The 27,814-nt window shown below is 40.9% G+C and overlaps 1 protein-coding gene across 1 annotated transcript in view; it reads right to left on the reverse strand.

Moving 5' to 3' along the window:
- Positions 1–27,814, reverse strand: part of LOC149141578 (uncharacterized) — a 318,849-nt gene that overhangs the window by 222,122 nt on the left and 68,913 nt on the right. Inside the window, exon 3 of the mRNA XM_089446868.1 lies at positions 7,799–7,900. Within this exon, the coding sequence (XP_089302994.1) occupies positions 7,799–7,900 (102 nt within the window). The remainder of the gene's footprint in view (positions 1–7,798; positions 7,901–27,814) is intronic.

Below are 27,814 nucleotides of genomic sequence, written 5' to 3' on the forward strand. Positions count from 1 at the left end.
GGGGAATATGCGACCATGGTAAAGGAAATCAACATCCGAGAAGCCAAGAGATCTGACTAGGATATCTCCAAGAAAGATATGTAGACTCTGATAAAGTTTGAAAGAGAAAGAGACCCTTGACATATATATATATATATATCTTTGGGAGATGTGTCGATATGTATGCAGGATGCCGATGCAAACTAGAAGATGTCATGATGAAAGACCATCATAAAGGTACTTTTGATTTAAGTGTTCATTTCTTATTTTTGAACAAATATTTGGATGGGCTTATGTAAGACTGCCGAGGGAAGATCTATGGATGTCTTCCACCATCGATGCCCATGTAGTAGGAACAAAGATCCTTAAGGAAACATGGCATGAAAAAGGCAGCATCGCATGAAGGAAGGCCAGATATGCACTGATGGATCACTTTCTGATGATTACATGACTAACTCATGGATGAAAGTGATGGATGGTTTGTGCACTATGAAGAAGTCCCAAACATGAAGACTCCTAGATAACGAAAAGAAGTTCATGACATCGTGAGGAGAAGTTCTTCAAGCAATTGGTTGTCCCATCATCTCCACCTGAGGAGCTGCTATAGGACCCTAATAAAGAGGGAGCCTGGAAACAAGTTTCTTACTTGGTATAAACTTGGAAACAAAATTCCTAAGCCAAGAGGGAGCTTAGGCACATTCCTTCTGTAGGAATGAGTACATTCCTTTATTGGAATAGATATGTCCTCCCTAAATAAGAGGGAGAGATAGACACATCATTCTTGTCTTCACTTGGGAAGACAAAATGGAGAGTTGGGTAAACATCTGGCATCCGATGCTCTTTGAGGATGTGTTAGGGCATCCAAGATAAGAGTAGTCGTAAAGGATCGATATTATTTGAGGACTAGGAATCCAAGATAAGAATAGTCCTGGTTGAACACACTCTGAGAACCCGAGTGGGGTATGTTCTGATAGAGACAATGATGAGGGTGTCTATACATCATTGGTCTTGCCAGCATTGAGCTCAAGTTTTGTGGAGAGATAGAGTTGTTAGTCAAGGCCTTGCTATGTGACAATGTTGGCTGATATGATGCTAAACAGATGGGTTACCAATCCGACTCTTCTTATGAGAAATTCTTCAGATTGAGAATGACCAAGTACCATTATGAATACCTCCCTAGTTAAGAGGGAGTGTTGAAAAGTGTAACTAGGTTCGGTCTTCATAATGACATATGTAATTGTGATTTGATGTAATTGATAAAAAGAAGAAAATAAAATTATTATTGTAACGCTTGTCTCATGGGCTTCATGAACAAGGAATTTTAGTTTTAGTAATGGCTCCCATTGTGAGCCTTTAGGATTTGTCATTTAGTCATAAAAGTCAAATTGAGTCAATGTCACGTATGAAGGACCCTTCGTGGGCATGTTACATTTTGTATGAGTCATTAAAATAAGTATGAAATCCCTCCAAGACAAGCACAAGACCTCTCCTTCAAGTCGGCTTCAAAATAGAATAAATGATCTCCTCCAAATGACACGTCGGCTCACCCTCCAACAAGTCTTATTTTGATGAGGAAACAACTATAAATAGGGCAGCTCAGCCACATTTCAGAATCAAAATTTTGGTGATCAAGTCTAAAACAAGAAGTGCAAAAGGGCCAAGAAACATAGTCCTATAGCCAGCAAAGTGAAGCAAAGGGAGAGCAAGGTCTGTGGTATCTTTTGGATTTGTTTTGGGTCTATTTTAGGACACATGTGCGAAGAAGGAAGAGGACACTTGTTGCAGAGAGAGCCGAGAGGAATTACAATCCTCTTAGGTAGCCCAATTGGAAGTAGGGCAAGTTTAAGAGGAAGACGAGGCAAGCTAGAAGAAGTTTTTATGCACAATTGAAGGTCTAACTCGAGGAGGCCGAAACTAGTGAAGGTCTGAACCAGAAGGTAGCCAAAGTTAAAGAGAAGTCGAGAAGAAAAAAGGGGCAAAAGGAGGTTTTGTGTCTGGGTCTTGGAGGCAAATAGGTCAAGGGTCTTGGTCTTGGTATTCGTCCTTTACAATCTCTATAAGAAGAATTTGTTCGAGTTTTCCTCTCAACTAGGAGAGGTTTTTGCGCTAACTGATAGCCCTATATTATGTGTCTCTTGTCTCTTTATGGTTTATGCATTGACAGTTGTTTGATGAAAAAGAACACTAATAATCTAAGTAAAGGAAGATCCTAATCTAAGAAAGTAAAAAGCATTCACAAGCAGTTATCTAGAGAAGAGAAATCACTTAATATTGAAGCCCTAGATTTCTCAACAAAAATTTGCATTAAACCCTGGGTGAGATCCACGAAAACAGCTAGCCAAGGAGCTATTCACAATTTGGAGCGAACAATTAATCAGCTCCACATAGCCATGGAAAAGGAGCATGTAAATGAGGAAATGATGAGGTAGGACAAATTCATGTTTGACAAGTATTATGCTCTACTCAACGAGGAAGAAGAATATTGGAGATTGAAGCCTCGAAGTGTGTGGCTTCAAGGCGGTGATAGAAATACAAAATTTTTCCATAAGCAAGCCAAGAATAGGGAAAGGAAAAAAAACCATTCAGGAGATTGTGGTTAACGGAACCAAGGTTGGCAATTTTCAACAAATCAAGAAGGAAGTGGTTACCTTCTTCAGCAACCTTTACTCTCAAGGCGAGCCTTCGTCTATGGATTCTGAAGATTATATGTTGGAGCATATTTAGCCAATCATCTCTAAAGACATAAATAACAAATTAATTCTTCCTCCCATTGAAGAAGAGATTCACAAAGTAGTATTTTCCTTCCATCCTGATAAAGCACCAGGTCTGAATGGTTTTACAACTCACTTCTATCAGCACTTTTGGGAGCTAATTAAGTGGTACCTTTGCAGAATGATCAGCAACTCGTTGAAAAATTGTTGTATGGGAAGTGGCATAAATTTGTCTTTTCTTTCTCTGATACCCAAAGAAAATAACCTTTCTTCCTTCCTCAAATTTCGGCCCATTTCAATATGCAATGTTTCCTATAAAATTATATCCAAACTCCTGGCTGAAAGATTAAAACAATTCCTCCATGCTACTATCTTTGAAATCCAAGAGGATTCGTTCTTGGGAGACAAATTTTCAATAATGTAATTCTGGTCCAGGAAGCTGTTTATGCCAGCCAAGCAAGAGGGGACAGAGGAATAGCCATCAAATTAGACATGGTCGACGCTTGTGATAAAGTCAGGCATAGATTTCTTTTTTAAGTAATGAACAGATTGGAATTCGAAAGTACTTTCATAAAATGGATTTCCATCTACATCAGTTCTCCATGGATCACTCCTCTTGTTAATGGCAAAGTCTCTGACTTCTTCTGAGCCTCTCATGGTCTTCGTTAAGGGCATCTATTATCTCCATTTATATATATCTTGATGGCTAATACACTTAGCAAGAAACTTGAGCACAAATGCAGCTTGGGTCACCTTCTTGGCATCGAGTTCACTCCAAATATTAAAAGCGTCGACCACACCCAATTTGTTGATGACACCATCCTGCTTGGGGGAGCCTCGGTGGCCATTGCCCACAGATTCAAATTAGTCCTGGACAATTTCACTGTCCCTACTGGAGGATTAACTAATTCAGCTAAGTCTCAAATTTATACCTGAAATATCTCTATAGCCAAGCGACTCCAAATTGGTGCTATATTTGGCTTCAGCACTATGGAAGGATGGAAAGATTTTAGGTACCTGGGGATCCCTATTTGCTCAAAAACTCTCTCTCCTCAAGTTTGGCATTCGATTCTATCAAATATCAAAAATAAATTGGAATCTTGGAGCACTAGACGGCTCACTACAGTTGGACGCATAGTCCTCACCAAATCAGTCTCGTCGGTCATTCCTTTGTTCCAATTCTCTGCCTTGTTGGTGCCCCAATACATTCTGCAAGCTTTGGGAAAAACCATCTGCGAAATCCTTTGAGGAAGGCAGCAAAACCTCCTCTAAGAAATTTCACTTGATCAATTGGAATATCATTCACGCCCCTAGAAACCATGGTCTTTGGGGATCAAGGATCCAGCACTCATGAACCAAGCAATGGGAGCCAAACTTGCCTGGAAAATGAAAACAAACAAGGAAGCCTAGTGGGTTCAAGTTCTTTCCAACAAGTACATGCACCCTAGTGGAGGAAATAGGATTGAGCCTCCCACCTTGAGATCTTATTCGCTAATTTAGAGGCAAAATCTTCTCTGATCAGCAATCATCTCAGCTAGACACCAAGTAATGGTTCCAGCATCAAATTATGGACTAACTCCATCATAAACTGTCCTCCTCTCCAAGACTTTGAAGACCTTAGGTCACTCCAAAATTATTTGACAACTCGAAGGATAACCACTTTAGCTCAAATCTCTCATTGGAATAATGTTGGCACTTGGATGGGATGGTATCTAGAACATATACCTATCAACCTCACCAATCTATGGAACATGCTCAAAGTTAGATTGTCGAGTTGTGCTCGCATAAATCGTCAAACTGAAGATTAGGTTGGAAATCTCATGAGTATGCTATCAAAGCGGGGTATGAAGAGTTGTTTTTCTCTGTGCAGATCCCTCCAAAATCATCTATCTGGAGAAAACTCTAGTTGAATAATGCCATTCCCAAGGTCGACACTTTCCGTTGGATCCTCCTTCACAAAAAGATTCTTACCTCTAAAAATCTCAAAAAAAGAGGGATTAGTGGCCCTTCACGCTATCCCCTTTGCAGATGTATGAAGAATTCATCCCCCATATGTTCCTATCCTATCCCTACTCCTCCCAAGTCTGGGTTGTTGCTCTGGGTCCCTTATTTATCCGATTGAAAGTACCAGATTATATCTTTGATTTATTTACCAATTGCAGAACCATTATTTAGGTTCTTTTTCTGGTAAGCCTGGTTTCAAATGGGTCTGGACCTCTCCTCTGAAGTTCATCTGCTAGCAGATCTGGCTCTCCAGAAACAATGCCATATTTAAAAATGTCTCAATCCCTTATAGGCAAACAACTTCTAAGCCTCTCTCCCTATGTGTAGAATCAAACAAAATGAAAATAAAAGAGTGTGACCCATCTTTGGACTATCAGGAAAGCCATTTTCTTGTGAATTCATTGGGCCCTCTTCCTTTTGTCACTCCCTCAAATCCTTCAGATAAGGCGAAATGGAAAATTTGCCTAACAGAAGAAGAATTCAGAATTGGTGTGCTTGGCAAAAGAAGTGGATCCTTTTCTTCGATAGAGCCTCAAAAAAGAACCTTGGGGTGGCAGAAGGGAGAGGGATTCTTTTAAATCCCAATGGAAATAAGGATATTAATTTTGCCTAGGGTCAAGGACAAAAAAAAAACAACCTTGCTGAAATGTACAGGCTACTCTTCGAGCTCCACCAGGCAAAAGAACAAGATATTTCTTCCATAGTCATCTTAGGGGACTCCCTCATCACAATTCAGCATCTCCAACTTGGCTCTCTTCCAAAGAACGACCTCCTCTCCTCTCTTCTTCGAAGAATTAATGGCATCCTAGAAACATTCTCGCATAAGTCCTACTTTCACATTCTCTGTATCTTAAACAAAGAAGCTAATGTTCAAGCTAACCTTGCATGTCGTCCTGTACTTGTTATCTAACTTACTTGCTCATTGTCCTTTGATATTGTCCCATTTCATTTGAGCCTCCCTTGAAGTAGAAGTACAAGTTTCATTCATCTTACAAGATCTATTTTGTTGCTTATATTTCAATTTACGCTATCATCTTGTACTAACACTCGTCTTGCAGCATTTCTATCCTTGTAACTTGAAGTGTTATTTCCATTTCACAAGTATATAATCTTTACTTGAGCATTGTTTATAAGGCATTGGTCTCTCATCTTTACTTTTGTTAAATGCAATATTGACCTTAAGCGAATTTATCTTTTGCATTGAAAAGTGATTGCCTTGCCCTTAGTCTCCTATAACTTGTTGTTTTCAACAAAGTCTTTCCTTTAGAAACCTTCCTTAGGGTCCACCCCCTTGGATTTAGCTAGGAGAGAGCCTAGATGAAGAGAGTTGGGATTAGGTGACAACCCCTTCTCTGAGCTTTGCCACCAAGGACACACCTAGTGGGGTCGAGGATTTTTCAACATCAACTTAGGTGTTATAAGCAAGGCGGCAACAAGTCCAAAAAATGTATTTTTTAGTTCATTTGAAATTCCCTTTATAGGAACACTCTGAATTTGTAGGCAGTGAATTTAAGTAGATTTTGAGATACCACTCTTTGGACACATGTCAGCAGGAAGTTCGTTTGCTTGATAACAACACTGAGGATACCCTAAGTCACAAAGTTTGCCAAACCTGAAGGTCCAGGTTCAAAATTCAGCGATCCCGGGTAAAAAAAATTAGGTTTGTCCACATTCGCCGAACCTAAAAGACAAACCTCAAATCAAACCGAATCGAACTGAATCACGAATTTAATCAGAAAAAAGATCAGGATTGACTTCAGGTTCGATTTAGGGTTTTTAAAATTTGTTTAAAAAAAAATTAAAATGGGACCATGGCACGATTCTGGGACCACAGTATCAAATTTTGGTGCAAGTGCATTTCTCCATCATGCTTGTCAGCTGTGTCTCAGAGTAACCATTTCTTCATATATATTTTATATTTATTAATCAAAATTCCTACTCACGTGTTTATTGATGTGATTTCTTACTTTTTATGTTATATTTCATTCTAAATTACATATGTACATGTGTTTGAGTAATATATATAGTTGAACCTAATGTTGAACCTCATCAGAAAATTCAAACCTGAATCGAACTTAACCACTGCCGAACCCGATCTCAAACCCAAACTGTGTGACTTGAGGGTACCTTATCTTTCATTCCATACCATTTGCACCTACTACAAGAGAACATGTGCAGTGTGCACATAGGCATAAAAGCATTCAATTCTGCAATAGATGTGAGGAAGCCATCTATCGGCATTTTATACTTGTCTTTAATATGTATTGTTAAGAACCATATATTTCTTTTCTGAAAATGATGTCAACCAATAACTGTTATGATGAAGCTGAGGGCCTGTGCAATGTTGCACATAACTACAATTTGTTTCTATGACAAGTATACAAGCAACATGACAAAACGCTACTTTTGATATTTCTCATCTAACTTTCTATTCAGTCCAAAATTCAATCATTAAAGGTGGAAATTCTAGAATGCTTCCTGCAACACATAGTATAGAATCTAAATTCTAGATACAACTCTAAGAATGCAAAGCCCTACGGAAAATTTATTGTCGTTGCTTGTGTGGAGGGCATGCTTTACACCACCTTCACTGAGGAGTGTCTGAAATTCTGAATAAATGATTTTCTCTTGGGTATTACTGAACTACCAATTGTCTTACATAGAAGCTCTATAGGATAAATCATGGGCATAGATAGATCTTCGAAACTCAGATTTATCATTAAATCTTTATGTAGTTAAGCCTGAACTATATTTGATCATACAACAGACAAGTATCACAAAAATCCCAGCACAGAGAGAAATAATGCTATAGCATACCATACAATCATAGGAATTCTTCCGATACAATAATGCATCAAGAACACAGTAAAAATTTGCAACATGGCTCACAGTGGTAAGATTAAGCTGGAAACAGATTCCGCAGCACATAGCAATGAATCAAAATACAAATTGCTCCCTAGTTTCACTTTCACCCATAGCAGATACACAAAAATTCAGATGAAAACACCTTACAAGAATATTTGTGTGGTTCCTGTATGCCAAGGATATGCTGTGACCTAAAAATATCACCCATAGCAGATACACAAAAATTCAGATGAAAATACCTTACAAGAATATTTGTGTGGTTCCTGTATGCCAAGGATATGCTGTGACGTAAAAATATCATGTTGAAGGAGCCACTGACAAGTGCTTCATCAACTTCAACGCTGCAGGATGAAAGAGACATTCTTCAGGAAGAAGTAGTAAATACCGAATGTAGAATACCCTATTTTAGTTATTCAACTGAAAACATCACCTAAAGCAAGACATAGCATCAGCAATAGCAATTTGAATAACATCACCTTTAAGAAAATCAGTACATTTGTGTGCAGAGTAAAGCTGGACCTGTAAATCATCTACACATGCAAACTGGCTGTGGACTTATGGTATACAGTATATACTAAGTGGCCAGAGTTCACTGGTGGAGGTGCAGGGGACATTTTTCAAATCAGGTTATAAAGGAGGTAAATCAGCTATATATGTATGTACATATGGATAAAATAATTACAAACTAAAAAAATGAAACAGAACAAAAAATTATCTAAAACAGTAAGTCAAACCCTGTGATGTAAACTATAAAACAAACTATATACCATTGAATATCAGCACACTGCTATTTCTATGGATCTGCCAAAGCTCAGGAGAAGGGTACACACTCAGTTGTGGGAAGTACTAATCTCAAGGAAAGACGGTGTACAGTCTTATATTTTGGCACTAAACACACGAGTTGGATCTCTGTAACAGATTACCAGGGAATAGAAAACACAAATCCAACCTTGGAAGCGGGAGCGACATTTTCAGAAGCGGAAGCGGGAGAGAAAACAGGGAGCAGGAGTGGAATCGGGAGCAGGAGCGACATTTTCAGAAGCTCCCAGTTTGGGAGCGATTCCGGGAGCGTTTTTTTATATAATATATTTTTTTTTTATTTTGATGCATATATGTCAACAAAGCATGTAGAATGATGAATTAGATAAAAAGTTAAAACCATAGATTGAACCATATAACAACAATCATCTAGAAGTTATAATCTTCATCAACCACATCCATGACTTAGTAACATACAACATGTTGAGTCTCATGATTCATCAATCTTAAAATTTCAAGCTTTCAAAATTCAATATATAACATTTATCATAATTGATCACCAAAGTTGTACTTGTAAGCTAAGTGTAACCATTACAACAAAGAATATCTAACATGAAATTAAACAACCTTCAACTTTCACGAAGCATCATATTCATAATTCATTCCCAATGAATTATAATAGCCAACTTCAAACTTCAAACTTAAATTGTCATATATTGTTTACAAAAAATATCATAATAAATATGAAAGAGTCAACAGTTATTAAAACTACTAGAAACTAGAAAAGACAAGTAAATCTATCATCCACAGCTTCCTCTTTCCGTCACGAGAAATGTCTAATTTCTGAGCAAGTCGTGGTGGTTTACTAGGAGTCTCCTCCCGCACAATCCCACGACCAGAACCAGAAGGCACATGCCCTCCACGTGAGGATGTACATGGAGGCGGCGGCAGCAAAGGAACAAGACTTGGAACTCAAGCACTGGCACTGCTACTGGATGGTGGGGGTGGCATGGTTGTTGTTGCTTCATCTTCATCTTCATCTCTCATAAGTTCTACTTCCAGTTCTTCAAGATGTATAGTGCCATCCTCCAAATTATCGCCCTCTGGGTGGTTGTCCCAAATTTTAAATGTTGGATCCTCATAAGCCCAATCACAATAATGACTCAACAACCTCAAGTTGTAGTGCACATAAACCAAGCTTTCTGCCCAGTTTTCATTGAGTATGTTTCTTCTCACATTATGTATGAAGTTATAGGTGCTCCAACACCTCTCTGCATAAGAAGTATTTACAACCTGTGAGAGAACTTTTTTTGCCAATTTTGGCAAAAGTCCCATTCCACCATATGGTTCCCACCATGTAAGAGCATCAAATTTGTCTCTATCTTCCATTGCATGCAAAAAACCAAACAAACCAGTGCAACTGAAGTATTTGCCTAATTCAAGACGCAGATTAGCACACTCCTCCCTGTCAAGTACCAACTTGTCTAATGCTTCGCATATATCCTGTAGATACCTTTGGATCTGTATGGGGTTTGACCCTAACCCCACCCCCAGGTGCAGGTTGGCCCAACCAAGATGGAGAGTAGCATTTTGGCATAAGGATATATGCCAAGGCATGTAGTGGAGCATTAAGTTTATTCCACCATGTACAAACACAAATGTTAATCAGTGTATACAAGTTGGGATCATCTTTCTAAACAATATCTTTTATTTGCCCCAACATGGTATCCATCTACTCATACACCTCCTCAATCACTAGTTTATCTGTATCTTCAAAATGAATCATGTTATAAATGGACTTGGTGATTTCTAATACTTGCCTCACACATGCCCAAAATAGACCATCAAGAGCAGTCTCCTCCACAGGTTCAAAACCTTGCTTGTCAGTTGCATTTGTATCCCTTTCCTTTAATGCCAGCGAGTGTGGACTTGATACCATGCTAGCCAATGACTCTCTTACCTTCAAAAGGCGCCTGAAGGTGAGGTAATAGCTAGCAAATCTGATCTTCGCAATCTTCAACAGCGCCAATCTTGAGTGACTACGGAAAAGACCATGGGTATTGCTATGATTTGGAATAAATTTTATCATTTGTTTGCCTCTTGTACAAATCACCAATCCATTTGTATTGTTGGTTTTTGTTCTTAATAATATCATGCATCAAAAGGATCATTGTGTGAAAGAAACACCCAGACCAAAATATATGTTGGGGTATTTATCCTCAATAATTGCTCCCACTGCCTTACAATTAGCAACATTATCAGTGATGACTTGGATGACATTGTATGGCTCAATATGTTTAATTGTTTCAAGTAATGGTTCTGCAATGTTGATATCGGTCTTGAGCTTCTCTGAGTAATCATATGCTGAAAGAAAGATGGCACCACTAACAGACATAGCAAGAACACTTATCAATGGCTTTCCCTTTACATTTGTCCATCCATCAAATACAATGGACACCCCATGCTCAGTCCAGGAATTTGTCATTCTACTCAAAGAATGTGATATTTTTGCTTTTTTCATGATCAAGTCCAACAGTTCTAGCCTTGTCATAGCCAGGGCTCTTGTATCCTTTAGGTGTGAAAATTTCTAAATAGAAATACTACTGCAGTGATTAATGTTATTTCTTCTACTTATTACCTCAAAAATAAGTTATCTACAGTATTCTGACAACAAATATCGAAATATATTCTACTGCAACCTTCACTATTAAAACATTGCAGAAAGTAAATGTAAGTAAAATACTGGCACAAATACAATCACAATGACAGTTATTTTTGGACAATTGTCCCCGAAAAAACCCAATATGGGAAAATCAGTGCAGCAGATGAGGGTTTTATTATTCTTCAGCAAAATCTTCATGTACAAATTACACCCAACAGTATAGAACAAGCCTTTCTTGAGAAAAATTTACAGGCATTCTTGAACAAGTATCTAACCCGAGAGAGAAGTTCCTCCACCCTCAGCGTCTCTCTGGCTTGCCTAGCGTCACTTTCTCCGGCTCCTGCGCAGTGCCAATGTCACCCAAGCCAACGCTGCCTCTCCCAACGTCAATCTGCCCAGCGTTGTCCTCTTACTGCTCTATGTCTTCGTCCCTGTCTTCTTGACTGATGTTGAACCCTCTTTGTCTCTCCTCCACTTGCAACTCTCCATCTGAATCGATTTTCTCTTGCCGAACTTCGACCAGTGAGAAAATCAATTTTACTCGGTGTTGTAGTGGCTACAAACACCCTCCAAAATTTTGCCTTAGCTTCGTTTTGGAGCCTCCCTACCAACCATCCTCAACAGCATGTCTTGCACCGTCAAGCATATAGGCTTCAGTTGTTTCTCAGTGTCTTGTCAGCCTGTGCATGTCAGTTTGCTTCACTCCCCTCACAGGCTGTCTTTTCGGACTTAGACCATGTGTTGGCCAAGCAGCTCCCCCAGAAAATTGCACAATTTTGGAGGGGAACCAGCCTTCCCTCCAGAAATTGCGCAAATCAGCTGGCCAACCTGCTGAGCTCAAGAATTGCGCAAATCAGTCTGTCAGGCTTCCCTCAGAAAATTGCGCAATTCTAGAGGGGAACCAGCCTTCCCTCCAGAAATTGCACAAATCAGCCTGGCAGCCTGCTGGGCTCCAGAATTGCGCAGAGCAGTCAGGCAGTCTTCCTCCAAAAAACTGCACAATCTGACCCAGCACTGCTGCTCAGCCCAGAAATTGTGCAATTCTGGGAGGCAGTCACCTGCTAACCCTAGAAATTATGCAATCCCTCTGGGACAGCTAGCCCAGCTTAGCCCAGGAACTGCGCAAATTTTCATCCCAGGCTCGCAGACCGATGCATGTGCCTTCAGGTTGACCAGTTCCCTCCAGGACCGAGCAAAATTGATTTGCATGCATGGACTGCTTTTCCCAAGGCAGCATGCAAAGGCATCCCTAGATTTAGGGATCTATTTTTAGCAGCTGGAGGTTACATGCAAGGCTCATTTTAGAAACCTCCCACCAAGTGTCGCTTTTCCTAGATTTGTGGCATGCGCATCATAACCTCGATTTTATCAAAACTTATGAACCGGACACTATAGAGCTCATTCCTCACATCGATCTTGCATCTCTGACATCCCACATTGCATCTAGGAGTCGTCAACACATTCAGCTCAACTGTTTCGGGGTAAGCCCGCTTTGCATGTCTTGCGTTGTGTTTCTGTCACTTTTTGTGTTTCGGCTTGTGTAAGTGTTGTCTGCTTGATTTCAATGAACGCCTGTTCTCTTTTGATGTATGTTAGCTTGTAGAAGCACTGTTTCAATTTTTGTTTGCATCTCACTACTGTCGCATGCATGAAACTGTTTTTGCACCGACAGTCGCCGTTGCGGCGACCCATTTCACACACATGCATGTTTTCCCGTTTTCTGAATCCTGCACTTGTTGTTTGCATGTATGATCATTCGCTCTTGTTTACACTCAGTTTCACCATGCACCGAGACTTCTAATGTTGGCAGTCACCCGTCGACGGGTCTAGGCTGCCTTAGCCCAAGCCTTGCCTCGCCCAGCTATCATTGCATATTTCTGGAAGTGAAGGCTCTGCCTTCCCTCCGGGAATTGCACAAGTCTGGCCCAGCACTGACCTCCAAGCTTGCATTGCGCAATTCTGGGAGGCAGTGCCTTGCTGGCCCCAGAAACTGCGCAATACAATTTTTGTTGGTTTGCATGTCACTGCTAACTGAAATTGCGCATTGTGCAATCTTAGTCCTCAGCAAGCCAAGCTGCACTGTGCATTGCACAGTTCCAGCAGTCAGTCAACCTCCCGACGCCTGGACTGTGCCTTGTGCAGTTTTGGCAGTCAGTCTCCCAGCCTTCCGGTGAAAATTGTGCAATCTTCACAGACAATCACACAAGTATGTTGCATGTCAGTCCTCCATTTTGTTTTGGTTTTCGACTGACAGATTGCTTGTCATGAGTGTTGCTATGTCTCCAGGTATCACAAGTGTTCATCTGCCTCTCAGCAACACAAGTACAATGCTTTCCAGGAGAGCAGAGTCGAAGACACCATTCAGAGCACAACTAGGGATGCAGTCGATCAAGTGTCTATGAACTTTCCTATCTTTGAAGAGATCAAGTTGTTCATGGACAAGGATATCAAGATGAAATGGCACCGGCATCATAGCGAGCAACACCATTAGCAACAGCAGAAAGTAGCACACCTGCATACGACAAATGCAAGTGGAGGGTTGTTGACAGCGCAGAGGCGGAACAAAGTTGCAAGCTCAAGCAGATCCACTTGTGATGAAAGCAGCTTTGGAGATTGAGGCTATGAGGCAACGGCGCGACAAGAGGATTGCGCGAAGGCAGAGAGAGAAACAGAGAAGGGGTTGCAAGTGTTGAAGCAGCAACTCAAGGAAGAACAGGAGTTGCACAGACAAGAGAAGGAGTTGCAGCGGGAACAGGTACAGCAGGAGGCGCAACATCCATAGACCGATGAAACTGCGCCCATACAGGTTATGGATCCATACAGCAGCTGGCATGGAGCAGACAAGGTGAGCAGTGTTGTCAATCGCATGCAAAGGGTTTAGGAGCATGGATGTCATTGTGCGCATGCATGCGATCCCACCCATTTGGCACACTCACCAAGACGAAGACAAGAAGCAAGTCTGACTGAAGTTGAACATGTATTTTGACAAGTTGATGCGCCAGGTCACCAGCGCACACTCGGAGATCAGCACAGACACTATGCATCAGTATGTTGCTAGTCCAGCTACACTCAAGACAATGATGCGCATGTTGTTAGACGAGTTGGACAAAGGAGCCATATCAGCGTACTCGGATGCAACGGAGGCAAGAGTTCGCTCTCAACAGTATGTCACCATTGAGCGCACAGCCACCATCACGGACGACCAAGCTTGGCATCAGTTCGCCACTGTTGACCATCACGAGGATGTCGAAGAGTTGGTCTTACCACAACAGTCCGAGTGTTAGTGATGTCTTGCATGGCTTGCTCAAGCCATTTTGTCTCACATGGGTACATGTGCAAATTGAATGTAACATCTTGTGAAGTGGAAGTCCAAGTGTCGATAGTTGAATGTATCAGTCATAGAGTAGTTGAAGGGTCATGAGGGTAGGTGAACAGTCACAAAGGGGAATGTCAAGGGTCACCCCACCCTTTGCTATATATAGTACCTCATAACTCATTGTACAGGCTTTTGGTCAGCCAAGCTTCCGATAGGAGTATCTTAGAGAAAGCTTGGAGAGTATTGTAACGAGCCTTGGCTTCTCCACTGTGCAAAGCTAGTATATCTCTTTGGAGGAGCAGGCGGCAGTGACTGTAACGTTCCACTGTCAGAACTAGTGGTTGGTCATGGTTGTATTGTATGACTAGAACTTTCACTTCTTAATATAATAGAGCCAGCACGTTTCATGCATATGTCGTATTGTATTTCAGCTATCTTGTTTACTCTAAATGATATATGTATCTGTTTGCTTACGCATGTGTGTATAGACTCTTTTTGTATATGTATGTATGAATCTTACTGAAATGTGTTGTTGGTTTAACCATCACTTTTGATTGCTAGCTCACTTGCCTTCCAGTTTGTGATGCATCTTTGCTCATGTGTTTCCTTCTTAACTTCGCGCTTTCACAGGTTTCCAAGGGGTGCACTCACCTGACCCTCCGTGTGTTAGAACCGTTCATGCACCTTCCTTGACTTGCTGCATATGTCACACCCTTGCTACCAACAGGGACATCTTACTTGCCTCTGCGCGTAACCGCGGTCAAGGCGATATCGTACGACACACTGCTGGGACTCCACCAAACGGTCTGAGGTCTACTTGGGACTTCTTACCGGTGAGATCCCCTGACATGTTGCGAGTCCAGCACTGTCAAACACTCGGGCAACTAAGTATCTACCTAGTCTGTTTTCCAAATGAACCTCAAGTCCCTTCTTATATCTTCCTATTGGATAACCAACGACCTAGATTAACTCCTAATCAAAGACTCAGATCGTTTTGACTTGATCTCTGTCTTTATTTAGAAGATTCACCCACAATTAGATTAATACCCATTAATATTTTAATTTTCCTAAGTTTAGACTTAGGAACCCCATTAAAAATATTAATAATTTTAACATAATCGTCTCCGGCTAGAATTTCCCAAAACGGTTTCTGGGTTCTTTGGAATGCAAGTGCCCAAGTCTCCCTGCAAAATTTGAGGCCTAGAGCACATCCGATGTTATCCCAAATCAACACTCCCTCTTAGCGAGGAATGTGCTCTAGCAATATATATTGATCTGACTCTAAAGTATCGTCCTCTGTGATGCTGATGTCTGACATGTTGTCCACCAACTACTGCGCTACTTCTGTAACTGTACCACTGTCTTTGACACTGCCACTGCCAATGCTAGATTTGTACTACAGTTCCCTCTGAATTTCTGCATCTGTGTTGTTGTTGGCACTGCCACTGCCAACTGTGCTTGCACTGCAAAATGTTGCTGCTATTGAAACGGATTTTCAACCATACCCATCTTCTCTCTAAACTGAATGAACTTAGCTATCCTGAGAGCCTTTGCGAGTATATCAGCCACCTGCTCTCCTGTGGGAACATACTGTAGTTGTAATACCCCACGATGAACACAGTCTCTGATAAAGTGACAACGGATATCTATATGTTTCGACCGATCATGAAATACTGGATTCTCAAAGAGTTTGATACAACTCTGATTATCGCAGTAAACCTTGGCTGCTTCCATCCTTTTTCTGAATAATCTCACAAGCAATTTTCTGAGCCATATGGCTTCGCACGTAGCTGTGTTCGCTGCCATATATTCTGCTTCTGCTGAATTACCTACCCAATTTGCATCGGTGAACCCATTCAAATTGACGTCCTCCCATCTAGAGTACTTCAACCCATATCTAACTGTTCCACGTACATACCTAAGAATGTGTCTTGCCGCTACCCAATGCACCCTTTTTGGTTCCACCATGAACTGACTAAGAGTGTTGACAGCAAAACAGATGTTTGGCCTATAATGTTGATCAGATACATAAGCGACCTAATGAGTTGCCTATACAAGGTGGGATCTACTTCTTTGTCCTCTGATGCATCTATTTTCTTCCAGTTGGTGATCATGGGAGTAGCCATGGGTCGGCAATCCTACATTCTGAATCTCTTCAAAAATTTTGTAGCGTATGTTCCTTGTCCAAGGAAGATCTCCCCATTCTTCTGCCAAACATCTAACTCTAGAAAATAATGCATCAATCCCAAGTCCTTCATGTTGAATTCGGCTTCAAGATTCTTCTAGCAGTCCTAGATGAGCCTAGATGACCCAGTTAGGAACAGGTCATCTACATATAGTACCAGAATAAGTGGCTCATTCTATACCAACATATAGTAGAGATTGGGATCAGCATCACTCTTGACATATCCCAACTGCTGCAAGTAACTATCACTCCGACCATAGCATGCTCTGGGTGCCTGCTTGAGCCCATACAAAGCTTTCTTTAACCTACAAACATGAGTTTTCTTTTCATGAGTTTCGAAGTCTTCCAGTTGTTCTATATACACCTCTTCTATCACTTCGTTCAAGAATGTTGTCTTGACATCCATCTGGTGAATCTCCCATCCTATTTGAGCTACTAGGGATATAAGAGCAACTAGGGAGAATGTCTCTTCATAGTCTATTCCTTCTTTCTGAGCATACCCCTTTGCTACAAACCTAGCCTTGTACTTCTCTATGTTGTCGTCTACAGCATACTTGATCTTGTAGATCCATAGTGATCCTACAACTGATCTATCTTCTGGTCTAGGTACTACTTCCCAGACATCATTCGCCATGATGGAGTTGTATTCTTCCACCATGGCATCCACCCATACTTGGTGTTGAACAGCTTCTTGAAAGCTAGAGGGTTCTTCAACCTGAGCTACCAATGCTTGGTATCTATCTAGTTGTCTACGCGGCCTCTTCTCGGCTCTAGGAGCTCCAACAAACTCCTCTACGTCCCTCAAGGCTCAGATTCTTCAAGAGCTGGTGGGACGCTGGTTCTATCGGTACAAAACAGTGTCCAAGGAGACTGAACCAAGGTAGAGGGAAGCACTACCTTGACAGATTTCTAGCCAAGAAATTTAGATCCGGGTTGCAGCGGCAAAGGAGGATTGGAGAGGAGTGATTCGACAATTGGCCGTAGGATTTCCGAGAGGTAAATCAGGACTCAGAGGGAGTCTAGAGAAGAGGAGCAGAGATGGCAGTGAACGGATTGAGGGATCAAGAGAAATTGGACGAGGCTTCCAATTTTGTCATCTAGAAGGCCAGGGTCCTGGCAATCCTAGATAAACATCGCATCAAGGACTATGCCTTGAAAGTAGTAGTTGTCCCAGTTGACGCTAATGCAGCTGAGAAGTATGAGGAGGCCCAAGCGAAGGTGAAATGCATGATCTTAGATGGGGTCAAGGATCATGTCATACCACATATTGCTGAGAAGAAAACAGCAAAGGAGATGTGGGACACCCTGACCACCTTATACCAGGGATCTTCCGTGCAGCGGAAGATGTTATTGGAGAATCAACTGAGGTCATATCAAATGGCAAAAGGAGAGGAGATAGATAGCTTCCTTCTCAGATTGCAAGGGATCCGTGACCAACTTACTTCCGTGGGATCTACTCTAGATCCAGAGTTCTTAGTCAGGACTGCCTTGAATACAGTATCCGAGGAGTGGGAGACGATTGTACAAAGAACTTTGGGCAGAGCAACTCTCCCTAGTTGGGAGGAGTTGTGGGCAGCTCTTCAACAGGAAGAGCTCAGGAGATTGACCAAGAGGAGTAGTGGTAAGGGAGTTCAAATCAAGGAGGAGGAGGAGGAGGATGCAGCTCTCGCATCAGCGGGACAACAAGGGCTACAGAAGAGGAAGAAGAAAGACATCTCCAAGGTCAAGTGCTTCAACTGTGGGGAGCTAGGACATTATGCCTCTCTATGCCCCAGGAAGAAAGGCAAGGGAGAAGCTTCCGACTTAAAGGCTGCTACAGTAAATGCAGAGAAGGATGTCGAGACTGATGACGATTGTGCCATGAGTGCTCATGTGCCTCTAGAGAAGAGGTGGGGTGATCTGCAGTTGTAGTCGAGAGGACTACAGGCAAGGGCAAGATCCTTGAGGAGCCCAAACTCTTGGATCACATCGGGCTATGGGAGCCCTTAAAGGCAGTAGCATGATGACAAGTGTCGGGTGGAGCAAGGTGTGATGGAGCGACAAGGCAGTGCTAGAGTGCAGAAGTTTGTATAAGTACAGTGGAGGTTGCAGCAGTGCGAGAGGCACAGAAGAGGTTGCAGCAGCGCAGTGGCAGCAGAGGGAGCACAGGATAGCAGCAGAGGTGGCTTTAGCATCACGAGGCTTCCAGACTGACTAGGATGTCAGTGTTTGGGTGAAGTCAGTTACTTACTTCTCGGTAACTGAGTTGCAGTGCAGCAGTTAGCAATGGCAGTGCTATGGGCAGCATGATGCAGCATGTTGAGAGGGAGTTGCAGTACAGATGTAGCAGTGGCAATGGCAGTGTCATGGGCAGCAGTACAGGAAGCAACAATGCAGTGGATGTGGGGCAGCAGGCCAAGCATCAGCATAGAGGACCGATGTAGAGGATCAGTGTGATGCTTCTATGGTGAAGCATTGCTAGAGCACATTCCTCGCTAAGAGGGAGCGTTGATTTTGGGTAGCATCAGATGTGCTTAGTCTTGAAAATTAGTGAAGAGGCTAAGTCACATGAGATCTCCAAGACCCAGAAATAGTTTGGAGAAATTCCACCCGGATGAGGAGATATTAAAATAATTAATATTTTTAATGGGTTCCTAAGTCTAAACTTAGGAAAATAAAAATATTAATGTGTATTAATAAAATATGGGTGAGAAAGTTCTAAGTGACGAGGATTAAGCTAGTTCTAATCTTAACCGTTGATTAGGGACTTAATCTCGGCCATTGATTCATCAACAGGAAAAGTATAAGAGGCTTGAGGGTCAGTTGAAGACATATCAAGTGATCAAAGAATTCGATTTTCTAAGGTGAGCTTTGCTGAGGAAATCGAGTCAGTGCTCAGAGTTGTAGTGAGGGGCAATTCAACAAGGGATTTTCATCTAAGGCTGAAGAATACATATCAGAGAGGTAGCACAGGCCCTAGAATGGCTGACGCAAAGGCCGAAGAGCTGACGTAGAGAACGCAGAAGGCTAACGCAGGTGACGCAGAAGCCATAGAAGCTGACATTGGGCCTCAAAGGCAACGCTGGGGAGATTCTGTGGGGCAAATTGGGAGCAAATCAGCAGATTATGAGCCGGGAAAGGGTGACGCAGTTCCAGAGCAGTGCTTGGAGCAACTTTCGCTATCCATCACGAGGAATAGCCGAAGTCGTTGTGGGGTTTGAAAATATGTTTGTTGATTTGTCAGAATATCTCTCTCTAGATAGAGGTACTACTGCCAAGGATATTCTCTGTTGGGTGAGCCATTTCTGGCACCCTAGTTGTATTCACAAAATCTACTTAATAATACAAACCTTCTATATGTTGCACCGGTTTTCCCGAATTGGATTTTTCCGAGGACAATTGTCCAAAAATAACGGTGTCCCTTGTGTTATTGTCTTAGTTTATTTCAATGCATGATCTGTATATTTGAGAAGGTTGCAATAGTGTTTACTTCGATGTTTATGCAATTAAATAACTTGTTAATGTAAAGAACAAGTGGGAGATTGTAAACCAGTAATTGCAGTAGGGGTTTCTGATGTGTTAGATTCAAGAATTTTCACACTTGGAAAACTTTGATCTCCCAAACTAGGGCATGAAAGAGAAAGAGAGTAGCACCAAAACTTTGATTTCTTCCTTCTCTTTGACCTTGACTCAACTCGCACTCCTTTTGGCTTCCTTGATCCACTTCGCACTTTTTTTGGCTTCTAGAGAGATATCGAACTAGCTTGAGATGAGATGCTCCAAATGAATTTGATCTCCTTCCTTTTATAGGCTCCAGGTGAGGTCAAATAGGTGTCCTTTAGGCCGACTTGATCTCCATTAGGCCGACTTGGTGTGGAGGTTACATAAATCATATTTTACTCAATAATAAACCTTTTTACATGATTCCAAAGCCCAAGAAGGGTCTCTTTAATTGTACAATGACTCTATTGACTCAATATTAATCCTAGGAGTCCACAATGGGGACTTTGACTAATATAATGATGACCCAAGCATGAAACCCATGCTTTAATAAGTCATTGATACAATAATAATAATAAAATATTTATTCTTTTGACAAGTACATTACATAATGACTCAAATACATTTATGAAGACCGAACCTAGTTACATTCTTAAACACTACAAGCAGCTAATAATACCATGATCTCCACCAAAGAGCAGAGAGTTGTTGTTGGAAACAAGTCCCTAGTTAAGAGGGAGCTTGGGCAAATCCCTGGTTAAGAGGGAGCTTGAGTATATTCCTTTTTATAGGAATGAGTATATCCTCCCTAGCTGAGAAGGAGAGATAGACACATCATTCTTGTCTTCATGTTTTGAAGAAAGAATGGATGATTGGTTAAGCATCTGAGATTGATTCCAATACTCGTTGAGGATGTGGTAGGGCATCCAATAGGCAAGAGTAGTTGAAGAGGAAATTCCTCGAGGATATGTTATTTCAAGACAAGAATTGTCCTAAAAGGACATACCCTTTGAACACTCGAGTGGGGTATGTGCCTTGAGAGACAATGATTTAGGTGTCTATAAATCATTGGTCTCACAAGCATTGTGCTTTGATCCTGTGGAGAGATAGAGTTGTTAGTCAAGGCCTTGCTATGTGACAATGTTGATTGGTATAATGAGATGCACTAGTATATGCTGATAAGATAGCTTATGAGATGGTTTACCAATATGACTCTTCTTATGAGAATTTTTCAGTATGAGAATGTCCAAGTACCTTGTATGGATTATGAATACCTCCCTAGTTAAGAGGGAGTGATGAAATATGTAACTAGGTTCAATGTTCATAATGACATATGTAATCATGATTTTATGTATTTGATGCAAAGAGAAAAATAAATTTATTATTGTCATTCTTGATGCATGGATTTCATGTTCAAGGCTATTTCATTTATAGGTCAAGCACCCATTGAGTGCTTCTAGGGCTTGTCATTGAGTCAACAAATCAATTGAGTCATTGTCATATATGGAAGACCCATTTTGGCATCATGTATAAAGTCAAAAGAATTATTGTAAGTCAAAATATGTCAAAGACACCCTCCAAGACAAATCGGCCATTGCAAGTGACAAGTCGGCCTAGAAACAGTGACAAGTCGGCCTACAAGTTGTGACAGGAGGCCTATATATAAAGAGCTCGACCTCATTTGTAAGAGCATCCATTCAAGTTTGTTGGAAGCACAAGTATATCCAGCGAAGGAGAGAGAAATAAAAGAGGAAGAAAACATAATATTTGATGATTGTTTTAGGGATAATTCCTTTCACACGTGGGAAGAGACTAGGGCAGAATTTGTTGCAGCATAACCGAAGTATAGTCACCCAATAGAAGTCGAAATCAGGATCAAGAGAAGGTAAATTTGGTAAGTTGAATTATTGAAGAAGTTGTTGTCCAAGCGAAGGAGAAAGAAGGCAATTTCACCAATACTCCAGCCACACGTGTGATCTAGGGTTTCAGCAAAAGAGGCCAAAATTGCAGTCCTGAAGTGACAGCTGAATTTCTGAAGTTAGGGTCGAAATCTGAAGTGGGCAAACAAGTTTGACTGGCGTTGACCTTGTGAAAAGAAGCTCATCAAAGGAAGGTTGACTTTGTCTAGGAGGGTCTTGCTCAAGGGTCACAGGTCTTGGAATTCGTCATTTGAAGTTCTATAAGAAGAGAAGAGTTCTTGTGGGTTTTCCTCTCAAGAGGAGAGGTTTTGGCCCTAGCTGACAGCCTATATCTTGTATCCTCTTGTCTCATTGTTCTTTATTGTTTGGTAGTTGTTTGATGATAAGAACACTAATTATAAGCAAGTAAAAGAAGAAGCTAATCAAGTCAAGTCAAAAAACATCACAAGCAGTTATCAAAGTAAGAGAAATCACCTAATCTAGTTGCCCCTTGATTTCTCAATAATGATGCCACGGGACTCGACCTAAATTACAAATCTTTGCAACCCCATAGTAGGCTTACCTTAGTCATAGAGCAGCCTTCTAAAATTACCTCGTTGCTCCTAGACAATTCGGCCTTAACTCGGCCTTGTGTCCCAGCCTCAACAAGGGTCTCAACCCTCTTCCTAGCACTTTGTTTTCACAGATTCATCACAGAACGTATGCCACAAACAAACCTTGGTAAACACGTCCAGCTAGATCCCAAGACAAGAAACCAAACACGACCTTCTCTCCTTGCTAACTCAGCTTTCCAGGTCTTTCAATACTACTAAATTCGGCTCTAATTCCATGTTGATATTTCTAGTACAAAAAGTCTAGAAAAAAAATTCTTCAATGATAACTACTTCCAATGATTAATTAGCATTAGTTATGTACAGCATTCAATATCATTAAGCAATTATACATAAGAAAATTTCAACCATTAATCACAGTAGAGCAGTAGAAACAACAATAAGACAATGAGACAAGAGACACAAAAAATTAGGCCTGAGGCCAAGGCAAAACACATAAGGGGGAAACCGAGAAATCTTTCCTTATGAGAGAGAGTTCAATGTTCATCAATCCATTCAGAAACAAAAACATCAAAATAACAGCTAACCAATACAAGAGAGACCTCCCACAAGTGGCAAGCCACATCCTTCTCATCCTTATGTTTTTTGTCCTTTTCTTCCTTCTAATTTCACTGGAACAAAGATCAAACTTGAGATGATTCGATATCCAAATGAGAGGGAGAGCTCTCATATTTATAGTCTTCAAAGGGGGGTCAAATAGGTGCCTCCAAAGGGGCCAGGCCGACTTGATAAAGGGAGCAAACTTGACACTTGTGGGGGCAAAAATTCAAAACATTAAATTTTCCTTTTTCTTTATCAATGAAAATACCAACCATGGCTACCAAATTTCCATCAACATAGTGTTGAGACTAGAGGGGAAGTCAATGTTGAATTCAAGGGGGCTCTTCAAAATCAAGCATGTTACAAATGGTAGCATCAAGAGGGTCAAGGCGAGGTTTGTGGCAAGAGGGTTCTAACAAAAAGAGGGAGTTGATTACGAGGAGATATTTTCTCTAATCACCAAATATATTTCCATTTGAGTTGTCATATCTATTGCTTCAGTCATGGGGTCCAAGATACATCAGATGGATCAAAAGATAACATTCCTCAAAGGGGTTATTGAGGAGGAGGCGTACATAGAACCACCTCATGGCTTTGAGGTACACAAAAGAGAGTCTCGTGTGTGCAAGACTTAAAAAGCCTTATATGGACTCAAGCAAGAGGGCATGGTATTCCAAAATTAATAGTTACTTGCTGAGCATGGGCTTCACCAAGAGTGAAGCGGATCCTAACTTATACTTCTTGGTGTTGTACATGGATGACTTGTTTCTCACTGGTGCGGAGACGCTCATAGCAAGGTGCAAAGAGGATTTAGTTGCAGAGTTCAAGATGAAGGACATTGGCTTGTTGCACTACTTCTTGGGGTTAGAGGAGGTCAAGAGAAATCTTCCAATAGAGATTTAGGAAGGAAGATTGTAGGCCCAAGGTTGCGAGGGAGCAACCCCCCCCCCCCCGAATCCGCTCCCGAAGTGCACTCCAAGTAGGAGCGCATTGGGAATGACCCGAGAGCGTACTCCTGCAAAAAAATATTAAAAAAAAATTGCTTCCTAGCCTTTTTCGCAAAGATGTTCCAAAAACAAGAATTTTTGGATGGGGAAAACTAATATTCAAGCCTATGGCCCTAGTATTGATATGCAATTCATGGTAATGTTAAATTCTTAAAGTAAAAGTGACATTCTCTTTTATCTTTCATTTTCATCATTTTTCTTAAATTTTAACATTACCACAAAATGACTCAAGATGTTTGAGAGTGGTTCCGACCTCATTGGATTTCATATGGGGAAAGTTGAATTTTAGATCTCACTCAAAATCTAACAGACTTATCAATTTATAAGGATTGCGGAATTGGGGAGGTTGCAATGTTTCCATTGGATTTGGTCATGTACTAGGGTATGGAACGCGTATTTAATAAAGAGCACCAAGCACTCCATGTACCTTGATGTTAGTGACATTGGTTGTCGAACTCCTCTATCATGACCCTACTAAAAATGTACCCATCACTCAAACAAAATCTTGACTTGAGAAGCTATGTTTTTTCTATCTTATATTAATGCTTAGAGGATGATATTAATGAAAAAGATCCTAAGATAAGCAATGATTTTGATGATATGTAGGTATTTGTTGTAGCATTCTTTTTTTGGATGCTAGAGACCAGCCATCTAGAGCCTATTTGTTGATGTATTTTTGGTTTAGAGATGGATTGCACTAGATGCTATTTTGGTTATGTGCACCCTTACATGATATATAAATGAGAACTTGTAATTTGTGCACTTGTGGTTGATGAAGATTATAACTACTAGATGAATGATGTTATATGGTTTAATCCATGTTTTTATGTTTTTTATCAATAATTCATCATTCTACATGCTTTTGTTGACATATATGCATCAAAATATATAAAAATATATATTATATAAAATTCGCTCCCAAAATCGCTCCCAACCCGGCAACTTTTAAAAATGTCGCTCCCTGCTCCCACTTCCGCTCCCAAGCAGCCATGTGTAGGCCTATGGCTACACCTATGATCACCAATCTAAAGAAGGTTGTGACTACATATTCAGAATTGGTGGATCCCACATTGTACACACAATCGATTGGTTTCTAAATGTATTTGGTCAACACTGAGCCAAATATTTGTTTTGATGTGAACATATTGAGCCAATTCATGGTGAAGCTGAGACAAGTGCATTGGGTAGTAGCGAAGCATGTGCTTAGGTTCTTGAGAGGTATAATGGAATATGGTCTGAGGTATTTTGGAGGTGATGGAGTGAAGACAGGAAAAGCGCCTAAAGGAGTTGCTTCAGCCTTGGATCAGCAATCACATCATGTTTCAGCAAGAAGCAAACTTCAGCAACACCCAATTTAGCCAAGGTAGAGTATATGGTAGCAAGTATGGCAAGTAGTGAAGGGGAATTTGGATTGGTAAGTTACTTGTAGGGTTGTTTAATTAGTGTTGATTTTTGTGTAGCATCGGGAGGTATTCCCGCATGCCAAGAAGCTTCCTAAATTCGCCTAGAAAAAATATAGAAATTAAAATAAAATAAATTTTGCTTTTTGGGTTTCATGTAGGCTCAAAAGGGACAAGTCGATCGCACCATGAAAGGGTGTGTCCCTTGGGTAAATGTATCCATTCGACTTGTATATATATAGATGATGTGACACTTCATTTGATCACTCACTCATCATCATCTCTCTTTCTATATTAGCCCCACATGGGAGCAGAGAGAGAACAAATTTGACTTAAGTTTGGACTTGGATTTTCGGCATAGATTTCTAGACAATTTGGTTTTATAAACCTTGGTGAAGAAAATTTCTCATAGAAGAAGAGTTGGTGGGTTTTCTCCCAAGTTTGGGTGGTCCATGGCAGGTCCAAACATATTGAGATCAGGGATCACTTCATCAGAGACAAGATCCAAAAAAGGAGCAGTTAAGCTTCAGTATATATCTACAAATGAGCAAGTTGCGGACATTTTGACCAAACCCTTGGTCAAAGGTAATTTTGTATTTTACAAGGACAAGCTTGTAGTGGTGCAGAATACCTTTCTCACTAGGAGGGAGTGTTGATATTTGTAGCTCAAACAGGTTTTTCCACATAGGTTTTTGTGTCAAGACATGTGGAAGTCATCCAAAGTCTTCGCCTTAGCAAATTCACTTTACTTAAAGGAATTATTAGAGCGGAGCGCTTTTTATAAAAGTGACTTTGGTCTAATGAAATGTAAAGGTTTTTACATTAGTGAATTAAATGAATCTAGACCATTGTTAGGGACTTAATCTCAACCGTCAATTTCATTGAGAGACTAAAATTATGGAGACTTAGTCATCAATGGTTAATTAATTAGGTCAATAACTCAAGATTAATAAGGCAAAGCTAGGTGAAGGAGAAAGACAAAAGAGACATTGAATCTCAGCAAGGGTGATAAAGTACTTTCATCCAGTGATTATGTCCAGCAAAGACAAGCAGAAAATTGTAGCAGAGTGATCTCCCCACACAGCAGGCTATACAAGGAAGCCAAGTTGCAAGTTGACGAGTGTACACATGGGTCGTACAGCAACTGCAGCAATCCAAACATGCATGGACAGTACAACAGCTGTATGTGCAGGCCATACGGCAGGTCTACGGATGGTCATACAACAGGCCATGCGGGATCATACAGCAAGCTGAGAGCAGCCAGCAGGTTGAGGGTTGATCCAAGGAGTCTCTGTATTGCCATACAAGCCGTACAGGTGCCCAGTTAATTTCAAAAATTTTGTTGTAGCTTGTATTTGTTTTCAACGGTCCATTTTCATAGTAAAGGATCCCTTGTAAGCTTTGATATTATTTTTAATAAGAAGCTGATTTGAAAGGAAGAAATATTTTGCTTTATGTTGTGGAAATTGGTTTTATTTGCTTCCACAATAATTTTTATTTTGCCAGTTAAAATCACTAGTGTGTGCATGTTCTTCTGTGAGCTATATTAAATTTAATTTTCAGCAAGATAATCACAAAGAAATAATTTATGAAGTTCTGGGGTTAGAAAATTTAAGACTTTTGAGACACCAACCTGTTATATGAAACTCTCTTTGCACTTGCAAGCCCTTCAACCTAAGGTGGACCCAAGTGCCATTCGTTAACTTGCTTCCTTTGTTGACTTGTTTGTCGATCATCCACACAAGTCAGCCCAACTCATTCCAAGTCGTCCTAGGTCATCCCAAGTCCATCCAGTCCGTCCAATCAATCCAAGTTCATCCAACTACACCCAAGGGAGTCCATCTATGCCCAAGTGCATCTAAAGGTAATTCCAATTGGGTCCACACATCCAACTCCTGCGACCAAGGTATCCCAACTAGTATAAAGGCAAAATGGAATAGTTCACCACTCCATCCATTAATTGAGCAGGTAATGTCTAACATTGCAACCCTTTGCACTGCCTATCTCCACGCCCACCTAGGCTGTGTTCCTACTGCCATTCATCCAAGTCCATCCGACTGCACCCATGTGCATCTAAAGGTAACTCCAATGGCTAAGGAATGCTCTGCCCCTAGGGTCCGCATGTCTGGCTCATGTGCCAAAGGCATCTGAACTCATATAAAGGCAACATGGAACAGTTCACCACTCCGTCCACTGATCAGGCAAGCAACATCTTGCATTATAACCTTCTGCAGGAACCCTCGATACCCACTACCATCCATAGGTGGAGGCCTTATAGCATGTATAATCAAGCACTGGATCTAATGTGTATTGTTTTAAATATTCTCTACTTTTTGGTAGTGAAAGATGTGAGGCATTTTCCAAAAACAGAAAAAA

Source organism: Pinus tabuliformis, chromosome X, assembly GCF_031772625.1.
Source record: "Pinus tabuliformis cultivar Carrire ecotype Pingquan chromosome X, CPIR1, whole genome shotgun sequence".
NCBI lineage: Eukaryota > Viridiplantae > Streptophyta > Pinopsida > Pinales > Pinaceae > Pinus > Pinus tabuliformis.